This window comes from Macrobrachium nipponense, chromosome 11 (genome assembly GCF_015104395.2).
Source record: "Macrobrachium nipponense isolate FS-2020 chromosome 11, ASM1510439v2, whole genome shotgun sequence".
In the NCBI taxonomy this organism is placed as follows: domain Eukaryota; kingdom Metazoa; phylum Arthropoda; class Malacostraca; order Decapoda; family Palaemonidae; genus Macrobrachium; species Macrobrachium nipponense.
Genome location: NC_061087.1, coordinates 94650407 through 94667906, shown reverse-complemented (window position 1 = coordinate 94667906; position 17500 = coordinate 94650407). Strand labels below are relative to the sequence as shown.

Here is a 17500-nt window from a genome sequence, read left to right as displayed (position 1 = left end):
AGGCGCATTTCGTACTTGTGAAGCTGGGAGAGATTATGAAGCAGCTCTTTTTTTCGAACCGATCTCATTTTGGGGCAGAAACGCCCTCCTGTTTTTCAGTAGAATAAGAAGCTTCTTGTTTTCCACTTTTCGTATGAGCCGAATTACTGTTCCTTTTTTTGAAGCCCTTTCTGGTATATAGTACTAACAATTAGTAGCTTCTTTCTATAATTTTCGCACGAGAATTCCTTTCCTGGCTGACTGACGATAAGTGCTCCTTTTTCTATGATTTGTTGTTACGTTTAGTTCCCCCCTCGCGTATCTCGTGATAAGTTTCTCTTTTTCAATTCTTCTCCCATCCAGTCAGTTAATAGGATAATAATGTCTTCCAGCTCAGTTCATTTCATCTAAGTAATTATTTCGATAAAATCTAAGAATCCTTCACACCCAGTTTCGTAAGAGTTTGCCATCCCTTAGTTGAAGCCCCGGAAGTTGTTCCTCTTTGTTTTAGAGGTCTTGTTATATATCATTGTACCATCCATCTTTTTTCAAAAGCACAAACAGATGTGAAGGCAAAACAAACTTCTCTTTGGGTGCGCGCAAGAGTTACACATCAGTAAATTAAATGTGCATATAAATGCTTCACTTGACGGCGGGAATGATAGAAAGTTTTCGATGTACTTTTACTATTTAACCTTTTATAAAGTTTTCAGTTAATATATTTATGTTGTTATATACTGACATAAACTTCAGTACACTATCGCATATTACCCAAGAAGAAGTGTGCATTATAAAGATTTCAAATAATATAGCTATATTTTTATATAGTGCGACATAAAATTCAGTATAGTATCGCATATTACCCAAGAAGTGGATTATAAAGTTTTCAGTTAATATAGTTATATTTTCATATACTGAGACATAAAATTTAGTACAGTATCGCATATTACCCAAGAAGTGTGGATGATAAAGATTTCAGTTAAAATAGTTATATTTTTATATATTGCGACATAAAATTCAGTACAGTATCGCATATTACCCAAGAAGTGGATGATAAAGATTTCCGTTAATATAGTTATGTTTTTATATACTGAGACAAAATTCAGTACAGTATCGCATATTACCCAAGAAGAAGTGTGAAACACAATATGTTTATTCATCTTCAATAATCTTGACACGTCACTAGTGTTTATTAAAATCTAGAGACCTTGAATTTTGATGGTCGTAGCTTTCCCCGGGAAACTCTAACCAAATAAAGGCACATGACACTGGAGTGCAGCCATTAATCTAGAAAAATAAACCCAGAATTCCTTAGGTTGGTTTAAAGAAGCATCAGGCGTTGTAGTCATGACCTGAAGTTAGGTACTGGAGCATATAGGCTATATAGGTCTAGGAGGATATCATTGTTTACAAATATTATCGATTAGCTATTAATATTAGCAATTAGTTATTGTACATTTAAAATGTTAGGTCTATGAAAAAACAGTCAGCAATTACCCGCAGAGTTTTCTAATTAATGAATGACGTCATGCAGAAAGTTTAATAACGCACAGTGATTATGGACTAGGCCTACAATATCTAAATGAACAATCAGTTTCATATTTTTCAGTTAACGAACGACGCGATGCGGAATTGCAGGCGCAACTGAGCCGATCTATTAAAAAAATGTAAATAGATATCTCGAATGAAACAACAACAATGGCCGTTTTTGGATGCATTAGGTGGAAGACTGATTTGACGGTATTATATTACTGACGCCCATTAAAATGAGATTTACTGGATAGATTTAATGAGAGTTGACGGGTAATGGTTGGAGCCATTATACACCAGTTTCACTCCCGCTTTGTATGAATTTATAGATTTCTAGTTTTTGTTTCAATAATTTCACGTATTTCGAGATATGGTCTTACTGTTTCACTATAAGTTTGCCATCTTGTAGTTCTAAAGATGAGGTAGCTGTAATTATTATTATTATTATTATTGGGCTCAGTTTTCCGTGTCGAAAATGACGACAATGGTTGCAGGTCCACAATAATATAGCATGTGAGTCTATGGTCTTTAATGGATATTAAAAACTTTCGAACCTTGTACTAGGTTCATCTTTAGTACAAGGTTCGAAAGCTTTTAATATCCATTAAAGACCATATATTCACTTGCTATATTATTGTGGACCTGCAACCATTATTATTATTATTATTATTATTATTATTATTATTATTATTATTATTATTATTATTATTATTATTATTATTATTATTATTCGTAAGGCATTCATAAAGTTAGAAAGACGAAACCGTGAGGAGAGCAAATAACAATTAGGTAAATATAAACAGGTCAATAAACGAATAGATCATTCCATAAATAAACAGAGTTGCGGAAATGAACAAGCCTAGTAAACAAAACACTAAAAAATATATATATATATATATATATATATATATATATATTATATATATATATATTACTTTTATTACTAGTCTATTGGTATGTCAAATGTTTTAGATTACTACCATTTCATTATGATCGGTTTAGTGTAGGCCTTCCATGTGTTTTATTAGTGTATGTCAATATAGCTTCAACGAATGCTTTGCCACTTGTATTTTTTTTTGGCTGAAAATAATCCCTAATTAACGCCCCCCCCTCTCCCTCCACAGCCTTGTGATGGTCATGGACAAAACAGGGGACTACAACGTGCAGTCTGCGGCGCCGGAAGCCCCTAAGGGCCCCGTGAAGGAGAAGAGCCTCGTGATCCGCAAAGACTCCCGCTGGCTCTACGACGAGGAGAACAAGGGCAAGGTCCGCCTAGCCACCATCTTGCTGTCGGCCCTCAACTTCAGCATCGAAGTGAACAACATTGAGTCCAGCTTCGGCAAGCCCCTAGAGACTATAGATGAAGAACCCGAGCGGGAAGCAGCCGCCGAAGTCGAGGACAAAGAAGAGGCTAGACCGAAGGAACAGCAGCAGCTGAACGGACGAACGCAGGAGAAACAGGTTGCGTCCGAATCCTACGACAATCCCGGGTTCGTCGAGGAGAATCACATAGCTTAAAGTCTCCTCTTTATTGTACATTTGCTATGTACGAGTATGTATATAGATATGTAAAATCTCTATTTGTACATTTATTTTTTCAAAGGAGTGTTTACTTGGCTGACGAAGCATGCTGTATGTAGCGAAGTTGACCGTACGAAAGTTCCTTAGGCCTATGTTTCTTTTTTACTATTTTCAGAGTAAGTCTTTTCTTTGTGTTACATGAACCAATGAAATCCAAACAATCACTGCACATACATACATACTTATAAGGGACCATCGAACTTTGTAAGGTTCGTTTCGCGTCTGGCAATACTGTCTCTTCACACAAAATGTCACGCACACAATGCCACAATTTTATCAGTCATGAACACCACAGTAATATACCTCACAAGACCTTCATTTCCCAGCAACTACCGGATGCAGAACGTCATCAAAGAAGACACTAAAAGTTTTTTTTTTTTTTTTCATCTCCTGTGATTTATTTTACTTGCTGATATTTTCATTGGTGCCAGTGGATAGCCTCGAAGACTTACAAACGAGCATCAACCATGACATTAAAAGTTATCAAGATCTTTCGCTGAGACATTTTAGTCCGCGGATCTTGATCGTAAAGGTTTCTCACTTGTATATAGAATAATTTAGGCGTGCACAGTAAATATAAATGTATATTAATTTAGCGAAGGCGAGACTTTTAGAGATTGCTTCTCAGTTCGGGAGATAGGCTAATAGTAAATTCTTTGATTTGGTATGAGAGTGTACAGTTATAATGTCCGAGAATTTTATAAGTATCATTTGCTCAATAGTATCATGCGTTTATTTATTTTTTTTGTTGCCAGGCAACAGTGCAATACTTTCTGATTCAGAAAGAAACGTGATCACTTAGGCGTAGCGCTCTCTCTCTCTCTCTCTCTCTCTCTCTCTCTCTCTCTCTCTCTCTCTCTCTCTCTCTCTCTCTGTAGCATAAGATTCCCAGGGAGTTTTACATCCCCCAATTCCAAGATATTGTGGCTAATATCTTTTTTTAAGTTAACCGATTGTGAAAATCATTTTTACTTTCTCGGTTTCTTTTCTTTTTTACGTAAAGAATTGTGATCTCCCTGACGGGAGGGCTTGTGCCTACTTCATTTATTCCTTTAGGTCATACTTATATTAAACCCATGATTATTTTTTTTACTTTTTATTTGTTAGATTCGGAAATGTTACCTTCAAAGAATGAAAATTCCAAAATTAGTATCTTCGTATTTTCCCAGTTTTTATTTCTTCTCTCCGAAATCTCAATTCTAGTCCTATGCAAACGTTCCTGAAATTTAGCCTTGTGAATATCAAAAGGTATTTGACATTTATGAAGTGTTGCCAATTACAGTATTTCTGGTAACCTCAGCTACTGCTTTTTCCAGTTAAAGCACAATTCTAACTAGTTGCGAATTCATTATCTCCTGAGCTGATAGTCCATTTCCTAAACGTCTTGGTGTTAAGTGACTGGAGACGGATGGTCTCTCTACAATCTTAATAAGTGATAGCTTTTGGAAGACTTCCAAGATCATCATCGTACTAAGAAGCCACATTTTAGCGGCCGCTGTCAACCATTGCATTCTGGAGGGTAGAAAGTTAACGTGTTTGTTTACGTGGTCGTGAAGTAGGCTGATGCACAAGTCCAACTGTTTCTTGTAAGGGAACGTAAGTTATATGTTTCTCGATTGTTTTCCGAATAATGGGGCGTAAGTTTTCAGCGGAAATTTCACACACTATATGCAAGAAATGTACAGACCTTTACGTAGGTTGTGGATTAACGAACAACTGTCAGTCACCATGGTTTGGGATGGTATGAGAAATTGCATAAGTCCCTCAACTTAATGGGGAAAACGCAAAAGTTCCAGTTGTTCAAAGAAAATGCAAAGTTCCAATACTTTCCTGAATGGCACTGAAGATCCAGTGTTTTGTGAATGGTTGACATGCGCGTCTGGAACTGGCTTCTTGACGGTGATGTTGCAATAACGAGTTTCCTAATTGTAAAAATGTAATGCAGTATTTTATAAGCGATTTATGGTGTTCAGGGAAATGCAGAAACAGTGTCTTTTTATGAAGTAATGGCAGGGTTTATTATAATTACAAAAGTAGTTATTCCAAGCAGATAGATATCAACACATACAGACAAGCTTAGTTTTTTAATAGTTACTTGAAATCAATATGCACCAAAAAAAATTGTTCTAAATATTCTGTCTGTTCACTCTTAAGAATTTTCCTTTTTTCAAAAATCTAAAAGCTACAGAACTAGTATGTTTTACATTTTAGGTAGGACGCTATGTTCTGTGCCTTAAGGGTTGGTTGTTCTCATAGTACGTAATGATGTGATAACTTTCCACATTAATGAGCTTTTCAACGGATTAATGACGGAATATGTTTAGACATTGATTTATATCAAGCTTGTTGGAATTCCTGACTTGTTAAATTCCTCAAAGCAAGACCAAAATGTTGCATTTTACCTTTTTAATAAGTTATTTACTTCCTATTATGAGTGTATAGAGAAGTTTGTATTTAAGTCATAGCTCTTAGCAACATGTATAAGTGTTAAGTGAGCGGATGTGCCTGTTTGTACTTAAGTGATATTAGATGTATAAGGAGATGGCGGCCATGTCACCACTCCCTTGAAAATAGATATTTTTCATTGTCGACTAATATGTAAATGGACCACAATTGTATATCTTTAAATAAAAAGGTCAAGAATTTTAGCCTCGTCATTTTTTCCTGTTTAGAGTAAGCCAATTCTTCTTCTTGATAGAGCGAAGGGTAGAAGCTTACAATTAAGACTCAGAAAAGGTCATTATGTCCAAATTAGTTTTGGGAGAAGGTCGATGGTAGCTTAATGAATGGACTGCTCCACCCCCTCTCCGCCCCCCCCCCCCCCCTCCCCCCGTCTTGCTTGCCTACCTCCCCCCTTCCATTTATGTTGTGAAGGCCATGTGTTATCGATTCGTTGAAGTGATTATGTCTCCTTCGTGGCAAATTATCTGGCTTTGAAGGAACATCTCAGTTTAAGGTAAGTTTACTCAATTAAACCTATGTATTTATTTATTTATTACAGTTTAGTTTATTCACAAGCCTTTGTATTTCGTAGATGTATCATTTATCAAAGCAATAATCCAGTTGACTATTCCAGGAGACGGGAAAATGCGAGTATGTAGTTAGCATGAAATAGCTTTTGACTTATTTGACACTTGTTTATTCATTTTTTATATACATACTGATTCATTCATTCAATCATATTATTATTACACGTCCTTAAGGATTGAGCTATTCATTGGCATAATTATTATTCATTCATAAGACAACTGAAAGGACAGGATTAAGGACTTTCTAATTCTGTATGGCCCTTAAAAAAAAATAATAATTGTAATAATAATAATGCCAAGACAAGCACGACATTTTTCCCCCTTCGGTGGCCGCGAGTTCGATTCTCGGGCATTCCATTGAGGTGTGAGATATATGTTTTGTGGTGATAGAAGTTCACTCACGACGTGGTTCGGAAGTCACGTAAAGCCGTTGGTTCCGTTGCTAAATAACCAGTGGTTCCATGCAACGTAAAAATACCATACAAACAAAACAAACCATCCTATAACTATTGTTATAACTCACAACTTCTGAATTATTGCTGTTGGTCTGGTTTCATCTGCAAAGATCGAAGGATATCAATTGTTGTCTTAATATATTGAAATTGATGCAGAGATCTTGCTCAGCTCCTAGACTTTAGCTGACCCAAGGTTTCCGTTTAGCAAACCCCAAGAAGAAGAATCACCAAAAAAAAAACGTCTGTTCCTGGCTCCCTTAATCGTGGGCGGTGTTGTTCTCTTTGACCTTTTTCTCGAGTTATTTTATTTTATTTATTTTTTTTTGTTTTTTTTTTTGCTGTTTTCCCAGATCAACCTTGGCTGCGGACAGGCAGGTAAGATGTTACGTTACCTAATTGAGAATTGTTCGTCAAGTGACACAAAGAATCCACCGCCGTAGGGGGAACAGTACCATCTGTAGGCATTACTACAGGTTATTATTACCTTTTCGCTTTACCTCCAATCCGCTTTGCTTTCTTAAGCTTTGCTGTCCAACACCCCCAAATCCAGTTTATTACTGTCAGTGTTTCATTTCTCTTGCGAGACAGAACCGTTCATTTATATGAAACCATCGTGCCTCATTTAAACTTTCGTAGTGGGTAGGAGTTTTATTCCAAAAAGATTTTTCAGAAAATCGGAGTGAGGTTTTATTATGAATATATATTATTCTATATTTTTTTAAAAAAAATATATATAGTTTATATATATCTATATATGTATATAATATATATATATATAATATATATATATAATATATATATATATATATATATATATATATATATATATATATATATATATATACATAGTGTGTGCCACTGTGTCTGTATACATATATTCTCGAATAACGCAACCAGCCCCTATAAAAAAAAATGTAGAAAATTTGCGTCCATTTCCCAACCACTAAAAAAAAAAAAAAAAGAAAACTTCATCACTTCCTCCCCGGACAACAAATCAGGGATATACCTAATCCCTGACCCAGATGCCCAGCCAACATATTAATCCACCCCCAACCCCCCCGAAGAACTTAGAAAAAGAGAGAGAGAGAGAGATTCCTAAAGGTTACTTGATTTAAAGATCTCAGGGATGCTGTGAGCCAATCTCCCTCCCTATAGCACGGATTCCGGTTCCCAGCAGGTCACCCTTTTTTTTACCCACCGCAAAGGGTGGTCACCCACGGCCGGAGTATCTATACTCTCTCTCTCTCTCTCTCTCTCTCTCTCTCTCTCGGGGGAACACACTCTCTCTCTCTCTCGGGGGAAAATACACTGTATGTAGCTGCTAAGAGTTCTCGTGGCATATTTAATCGCATGAATGTTATTATAGCGATAGATTTTATACGCAGTTACTGTAAGTGCTTTCTTCTTCGTCTTATTTTCTTCTCGTTTTACGTAGTTTTGATTGTGTTCTGAATCCCTTTGAGAATTCTTCTCTTATTTTCTCCCCTAGTTTCATAATTCTAGTTCCCTATTTTAAATTACTTTTAGAATCCTTTATATTTCACTGTAATTATCCGAACATCTCAATCCCCTGTCAAAATTATTCTATTTATTATCTTTTCTTCTTTATTTTCTTCTTCTTGCCTACATGTATTAGGGCTTGTGCCTTGTATGATAAGGCGCCCTATGAGGTAATGTTAGACTTGCGATAATCATACGCTAAGTCGGTTGGTATTGCACTTCCATATTCGTGGGAGTGACTTGGGGTTTGTAGATCACTTACGAAGTCGGTATTATCTTCTTGGTTACGACGATGATGTGTTAAACTCATGGTGAGGAGGTTCTTGTAGAAAACACTAAGTATAAAAATAGATATATTCTTGAAGTTTTACATGCTGAAGATCAGATATGATTGTACAAGTCTTCTATGACGATAGCTTGATCGCTTCTGCCAATGATGATGGCTAACCCTATTCCTCTACATGATAAAGCTTAGGTAAAGAGGTACAGGTCTTCTAATGACGATAGCTAACTCTCTTCTGCTTGTCTACCATCTCTGTTACAAGTTATGAAGGAACAGACAGTAGTTCGAACATATGAACATACATACAAATGACATAGTTTCATACGAACACACAATCAAAATGAGACACGCTACAGATCACGTAGGCGGTAGTTGTCTCAAGCAGGGAGCTTGGACTGTTTCAAAACAAATGAATGACCACAGATGACGGCATGTCAACTTAGCCTACATACTTATTGTATACGTCATCTTTAGCGTCTCTAGTCTGATCACATTCCTGCAAGCAATCTTTTATATATATGGACTAACATTCCATATCTTTATTATGTAAACACTTACATTAGCTCGGTCAGCTACCAAGACCAACTACTGAATATTACTCAAACTTGACTTGCATTTGACTTATAGGAGTGTGATACAGACACTATGTGAATATATATATATAAGTAAATAAAAATTCATGGTGTACATGAATTGATTCAAGTAATAAAATATAAAACAATGATATTTGGTAAAATAATAGTGATCACGTGATATATAATGATACGTTTTTCACTTCATTTCATTAAGATACATATGCTACAGAAAATACTAATGTACTCTAACAATTGCATAGAATGAAGATTAACATGATAAAAATCATATTTTAACTGATAAAAAATTTCATATATGAATTGATAACATTATTAATGTTTATGCTGATTGATTCGTTGATTTTTATGCTAAATGTTATATATCTGATTCATTAATCAATATACTAACTCATAAATAACTGCAGATATTGGTAAGATAAAAGGTAACAGATTGATTATAGGCTACCTGATTTGTTTATACATATGTATATGGATTCATATAATTATGATTAATATATGTGCACTTTAAATAGATTCCTATTGCGTACACGCAAAGATATATTTCGATTCTGTTATTTATGATCATTTATATATAGATTCCTAGTGCGTACACGCAAAAAATATATTTGTTCGATTCTGTTATTTTCTGATCATTTATAATTTATAGGATACATGATACTTTATATATATAGGATACATGACCGAGGTTACACTACTTCACTTTTAACTAGCGTTCGAACAACTTTTCGTCCATTACACAGTTCCAGACAACCACCTATAGCCATATGAAACGGCCTATTTCACAGGGTTAAAACAAGGGGAAAATTTGCCTGGGCGGGTCCAACGTTCTATTTTGCGCTCATACTTATTCTCTGCATCCTAAGCTACACGATTACGTTCGCGATGAATAGATCATCCCAGCACGAGTCCTTCGCCAGCAAAGTAGAGTTGAATATCCTTCGGGTCGTAATTGTCGGAAGTATGTCCCCTTTGTAGTCGATTTCCACAGTCGCTGGAGCGTTCCGCATGAAAACGAGATTAACGACGAGATACGGTGTCGGTCGAGATTAACGACGAGATACGGTGTCGGTCGAAGAAGTCCATGAAATTCCATTCACATTGTAGGCGGTTGTTACTTGACTGTAGTCGTCCGCTGCGACGAACGATTTTTTGAAGTTGCGATGTGAAACTCTCATACTGCAGGATACTGTAACCAGGTTCCATTAATCAGCCTGCAAGTGAAATTATGCTTGTCACAAGGGCAAAGTAAATTCAGACGACATCCAAATACAGGGGAGGGAAGAGAGCCATTTAGACCAGACTTAACCCACATGAATTCGCTGATAATTTGGAATTCAGAAGAGTCCGCTGTACAAACTTTTTTATCCATGGCATTAACAATGAGTGAACCTATCCAGGTCTATGATGACTCGTAAAAATATCCATAATTTATAAATAGATATCAATACGAATCTCAAAGAATTCGATATTACTGGTAGTAAGTTACTAGACAAAGAAGTGGAAAATGGAGCTATTTGTAAGATTGCCAGGCAGCATAAGAGTCAAAGAGAATATTAATCATGATTCTATGTGCCCTCTAACAAAAGTTTCATATTCAATTTTCTCGTGCGCATCCTCTGAGGTTAATTTTTTTTAAAAACTTTATTAATAGGTAGGAGATGCAACGAAAAAAACCCACTATGTAACTAATTTTTTCTAAATAAACTTTGGGTTTTCCAAGAAATGTGACATTTTCCCATGAATGTTTTACTTGAATTGTAATAGGCTAATGTTGCAAGTAAATATTTCATATATACATATCTTGATACTTCTAAATGTCTATGAGGTTCAGAAAAAAAAATTAATTCACTTTGTTGTTATAGAAATTCTATTTGACTTATTTTGTTCATTAATTTTAAAACTGATTGCAAGTCCTTAACTAATTGCATTACACACACGGATAAGAACATGTTATGTGGCCTGTCATGTGACCTATGAACCACATGTGAAGTTCATGAACTAAGCATTCCATTCTCCAGTCAATTCTGCTTTTTGCAAGCGCAAGATGAAGCCTGTGCAAGCAGATATTTGAGGTTAAAAGGAACAAATACTGATACGGCAATGATGACGTCGTCACTTGGCAGGAGATTGCTCTCAGCCAGCTAAGAGTTACGTTACTTGCTGTAATAAATACGACTTAGGATAAAATTATTATCTTTTAATACTCGACCCACACGAAAAGAATGTCTGAAAAAAAAACAGTACCAAAAATTGAACAATATATTAGTTTCATGTTGGAAAACTGCATAATTGTAATTATGTTAAATTAAATATTCCTTATTCAAACTATATGAAAAAGGTTTCCATACAAATTCTATATATATTATTAGCCCTGTATAAGATTCATATAGGATTATTTCATAGATAACATTTTCACTTCTAGACTTCCTTGACTTTAAAATCTCTTTATTTTATTTTTATTTATTTTATTTTATTATTATTTTATTTATTTATTTATTTTTTTAATTTTTTTTTTTTTTTCATTGACTACGAAAATATAAAAAATCAAACACCCCGGGACAGACAATATGTCAGTAGATTTTGGATATGTGTTTGAACTTTTAGCATATTTGTCATTACTAAAGCGTTAAGTTAGAGTTCAAATCTTTACGCATATATATTTGGATATTTAATTATCTATGGTTACGTTTTGCTTATTGATTTTATCGTGATTCCTTTTTTATTATAATTTGTAACCCTTCCGACTTCTTACGGAGTGTATTATATTGACTCCACTTGGATCCATATTTTATCTTATTTTTTTTTATATTTATTTATTTATATATTTTTTATATATATTTGATAAATTAATGGTTGGCTTGAATATTTGGAAAAGTGTTCTAGCGGCGTACCGTATAAGGCTACTTGCGGCATCAATTCTATAGATACACGATATAAATGATAAAGGTATTTAAAACCGCGAGAACCGCTATAATCCAGTTCGGATCCAATATCACGAGTTGTAACTCGTAAGACATTGACACTTCCTATTTAATTATCCGTTATTCTACCAAACCGATGACTGGGTGATTATAAAAATATTATTGGTTTTTCTTAATGGAAAGGAATTCACACCACGTGTTATGGAGATTATTATTGATTTACACCACCCGAGTCAGATTATCATGTGTTGAATTCCATGTTTACTGATTTAGCACTCATAAATTATGCCTAATGCACTCAATTGCGGTGTTTGTTTTAGTGCTATTACTTCTATATAACGTGTCAAGGAACTATTAACACTAAGAAGTGTTTATTCCCTCTGTCAGACTCGTAACTCTGTTAATAATTCTAAGTATATTCTTTCAAGGATTGATTTGGCACAGGATAGGCCCCTAAACTGACAGGTGTCTTAGTGTATCCCTTGTTTTCATGACACGTGTTACAATTAGTTATGTGCTTTTTATATCTGTAAGCATTGTAGGCCAGTAAAATAGTGATTTGGCTTTCTGTGACATAGTAGGGAACCCTGATGACGGAATGCAACCAGTTTATGACGATTGGTATGAAAGAGATTATACTACTACCTGGTCGTTAGTCATCTGCTGTGTTCTTCGGGTTTTCCTCGTCACGGACCTACATATAATATTACATTTGATTACATTATTCTGATACACATACTTTAAATATACTTTTGCTTTAGGGTTTCTGCTCGAAGGGTTTATTGTTTTTGTTTAGCCGCTGACCCTGTTTCCGTTTCGAAGTGTTTATTGTTTGGTGTTTATTGTTTTGCTTATTGCTGTTGACACTTGCTTTGTTCAGTTTGTAACAGTTCTGCGCTCCGACCCAGATATTCAATGCTCGCGATCTCTTGGGTTAAGGAATTTTCTTGTTTAGATACGGTTTTAACAATAGGCACGGATGTTTCTATATCTTTTAGTCTAATTAATGGTTCTTTGCAGTATGGTGCGGGATTGCGGGATAATGCGTCAGCTATGATAATTTGCTTTTCCCAGGTAGATATCTTATCTTGGCTCCAAAGACCTGAATGATCATTTGTCACCGAGTTTTTCCCTTTGGACTGTGATTAAAGCCTTTGAAAAACTCGTAAAGGACTCATGTTCAGTAAGGACTTTATCAGGATAGCCATAGATTATGAACTTAAAATGTACTAGTGTTAAAGATACCTAGCCCTTCCTTGCCCTATTACTGCATATTTACTTTCAGAGGGCTTTAGTTTACGTGAATAAAAAGCTATAGGGAAGAACTGTTTATCATATTACTGAAGTAGTATCCCTCTTTAAACCCCTTGGTCTGAGGCGTCTGTTGCAATAAAAAAAAAAATTCCTTATTTAAATCAGGGATTTTTAAGTTAGGTAAGCTGCATTTTCCGCTTTTAAGATATCGAACGCCTGTTGATGCTTTTCATACCATAATAAATCTACGCTCTTCTTCGTAAGATCTGTTAAAGGAGCTGTCATGATTGAAGAGTTACATATTTACATACGATTGTAATACCCACTACAGCGCAAAAGTGCTGTATCCCCCTTTTACGTTAATAAGTACCGGAAAGTTATAAAATAGCCGACACCTTACCATGGACTACTTTTAAGACCTTGACCAGACACATAAAACCTAGATAAACATGTTCGTTTTTAAAAAAAAAAAAAAAAAAAAAAAACTCACATTTAGATATTTTACTCTGAGATTATTTGTCTTTGTCTCTGTAGCACTAGCTCTACTTTATGTGAATGTACTTCTAAGGTATTAGAAAAGATTACAAGATCATCCATATAGGCATGTAGGTTATCCCCTAAAAAGTCTCCAAAACACTATATGTAATTGGGGCGCACGTAAGCCGGAGGCATACGTAAAAAATTGATAATGTCCCTGAGTGTGCTGAAAACGGAGTATGAGGTACAATCACTTAGGTAATGGTATCTGGTAAAAGCATTTAAGTAAGTCCAAGTTGGTGAAAAAAATTTATTCTAACCTAACAGAGATAAGATGTCGTCGGTACATCGCACTGGAAACTATCGGAAGTCGTTTCCTTGTTTAAGCGACAGAATCCTACGCAGATACCCGCCAAGTCCGATCTTTTATGGCATGACATTTGAGGGTGAAAAAAAAATTATAATTGGGCCCTTATTTGATTTCCTAATGACTCCTATTACTAACATTTTTCAACTTCGTCATTTATCTCTATTTTGAAATTTCATTGAGAATCTATACGAAGGTACGTAAATAGCTTTTATGTTTGTCCTAGACCGTGTTTGTGTTAAATTACATCCGTTTTTCTCCCAGAGATTACTCTCTAGTGGAGAAACTTCCTGGTATTCAGGTAGAAGATAAAAAAAAAATTCTGCTGAAAAAATCACCTCTGCTTGATGACTTTACTGATATTACTTTAGATAGATTATCAGAGAGATTCATCCACGACTGGTTGGGCGGGATTAAAAATTAGCAACAATAAAAAATGCGATATTTATAACTTCCGTATCCACGATAATGTATACTTTTAGGGCTTTGTTCGCGGAAATCGTTATATTTCAGAGTGTCGGGAAGGATTAAAATTTCATTTCCCAGCAAAAGTCTTTTTACAACGCACTAAGACATTCGAGGTGCATGCTTTCTCGAGATTTTGCGTGCAAAGTGCGACTGCGGTTGTGGGAGAATTCTGTTGGGTCATTTGAACAATGTTACGATTTATGAGACAAATGTATAGTTCCTTTATATAAGTTATTATTTGATTAACTGTCTCATTTTTGTTCAAACGGATTTTAATATGTTTGAAGGTTTATAGGATTTCCCTTTGATAAACACGCCTTATTTTGCAGGATGTAAGATAATATTTTGTATACCCCTAGATGAATCTTACAATTACACTAGATACAGATCAATTTTTTTTATAACTATAGAGGTATCTGTAAACGCTCGCTTATCCGGACTTCTCATTAGGGAAGTTCGAACAACAGACGGTGGAGTCCGTAATACAGGATATTACGTGTACTAAAGGAATAAACAAGATATTCTAATTTTTACGGCGCGTACAGTCGGGCTTTATCCACCACTACTTATAATAACTTACGTATTAAAAAAAACGAAAACCTGCTTCTGATTACTTTATACGGTCGTGTGTTTCATAGGAAAAATCCTTTTTAATTCAAAAAGATATCGGTATCGCTTTTCCCCACTCTGCTAGAGTCGCTTATTGTGTGGAATTTGCTTTGCTTTGAAAACTTCGGCAGTTTTTGACTGACCTTGACCGCTTGACTAGGTGACACAGTCACCGAGTTTGCTTGTTTGATTCTGAACGGGCTACTGTTTCTATTTCTTTTTGTAATATTAGGATCCTTCTCTTTATTACCATCGGCAACGTATTGTGTGTTTTTAGCATTATGTTGCTGGTTACGTATAAAGCAATGAATGACGAACTATAGGCACTGAGCGATTACTAATAAGACAAGTTATCACTACTGCATTCCATATTAACTGTTTGTACTTCATTCTTTGCTAAAATTTGAAATAGTGAGGGATCCTGGTCAGCGCATTTAGCCTGATGAAAGTGTTTTACAGACATGTTATTCCTTGCAATCCAGCCTTTAAAGTTAAGTTGAGTCATTGAGGTTCGATATTTTATATAACTCAAAAAACTCAAGGCTAAAACTGCGATCGGGACTTTGCAAAGGAGCATTTATTGTCATGACCCGAAATAGTGTTACCTCTAATTTATATAGATTTGTACGGGTGTTCCACTTGTTTTTTGTGTGTTTTCTAATCACTACTGTGCTTAACGACCCTATCCATGCATCTGTATAAATACAGACGTCCACTGCGTAAACGCATATTCACTGTTTAATATGATTTGTTACGTAAGGGATTAATAATCACCCAAAATGATAAAATTAACATAGTATATGATTATGAATCTTTCAGTAGAACTTCTGGAAACAGACACTCAAAGATAAAAACTCGCAGTAGCGAAATCTCAATGATGTAGATAATTTCTGTAAAAAAGTAAGATTAAGAATGTCTCGTAACTTCAGCCACAGGAATAACGAAATTCGACCTGCAAAGGAAACACTCAGAGTTACTCCAAATGAATAAAAAATTGTACTTAGCTTGCTTTTGTGGGAAGTCACGGTGTTCCGATAACGACACACGGCCTTGGTCCTCCTTCTCTATTTAGCGGATGACCTGGTTTGGCTTCAGTTTCCCCCGTGGCGCGTTGTTTCGATGATTCGAGCCCTTGAAAGATCCGATGCTGCCAGACGCGTTCGGTTTGTTTCTTTGCAGTGCCGGAAACGCTCACTAACGATGTTTTCTTGAATGATTCTAATGAGAGACGAAGCTTCCGTTGCCGTAGGAAAAGGACACGTCGGTTTTGTTTCTTGAAGTTATTCACTAAACGATGATAGTAAGTTGCTTGACGAATCTTGTTGTTTTCTGAAGTCGCTCACTAACGATGATACTAGGTTGCTTGAAGAATCTGCTGCTTCCGTCGTCGTTGACTTCTTATGATACATGATTTATTATTCTGGTTTTTCTTCGTAGGACGTTGTAGAGTTCTTCTGGTACGCTGGCCACCAATATTAGGGCTTGTGCCTTGTATGATAAGGCGCCCTATGAGGTAATGTTAGACTTGCGATAATCATACGCTAAGTCGGTTGGTATTGCACTTCCATATTCGTGGGAGTGACTTGGGGTTTGTAGATCACTTACGAAGTCGGTATTATCTTCTTGGTTACGACGATGATGTGTTAAACTCATGGTGAGGAGGTTCTTGTAGAAAACACTAAGTATAAAAATAGATATATTCTTGAAGTTTTACATGCTGAAGATCAGATATGATTGTCCCAACAAAAGTCTTCTATGACGATAGCTTGATCGCTTCTGCCAATGATGATGGCTAACCCTATTCCTCTACATGATAAAGCTTAGGTAAAGAGGTACAGGTCTTCTAATGACGATAGTAACTCTCTTCTGCTTGTCTACCATCTCTGTTACAAGTTATGAAGGAACAGACAGTAGTTTCGCAAAAAAAAAAACATATGAAAAAACATACATACAAATGACCATAGTTTCATACGAACACACAATCAAAATGAGACACGCTACAGATCACGTAGGCGGTAGTTGTCTCAAGCAGGGAGCTTGGACTGTTTCAAAACAAAATGCAAATGAATGACCACAGATGACGGCATGTCAACTTAGCCTACATACTTATTGTATACGTCATCTTTAGCGTCTCTAGTCTGATCACATTCCTGCAAGCAATCTTTTATATATATGGACTAACATTCCATATCTTTATTATGTAAACACTTACACATGCTTCTCAAGTAAGCCAAGAACCTGTAAGGACAACGCTTTATCTCCAAATGTATTGTACCTGTTCCGACAGTCGCGTTGTTCTTACATCCATTCGAAAGAGCGTTCAGCGGGCTTTCCGCTAATGTATAAATCATGCAACATCATGCTGAGTATACTTTTATATTATGATTATGTCTCCTAAGAAACACAAATCGGCTGTCGCCGACCCATTTTTACTCTCGTGGGTCGGACACTACA

General features: G+C 35.7%; 1 protein-coding gene across 1 annotated transcript in view; it reads left to right on the top strand.

Moving 5' to 3' along the window:
- The window catches only part of LOC135207487 (probable peptidoglycan muropeptide transporter SLC46), a 113640-nt gene extending 107905 nt beyond the window's left edge, over positions 1–5735 (top strand). Inside the window, 1 exon segment of the mRNA XM_064239284.1 lies at positions 2634–5735. Coding sequence (XP_064095354.1) covers positions 2634–3027 — 394 coding nt within the window. The 3' untranslated portion in view covers positions 3028–5735.
- Positions 5736–17500: the final 11765 nt, after the last annotated feature.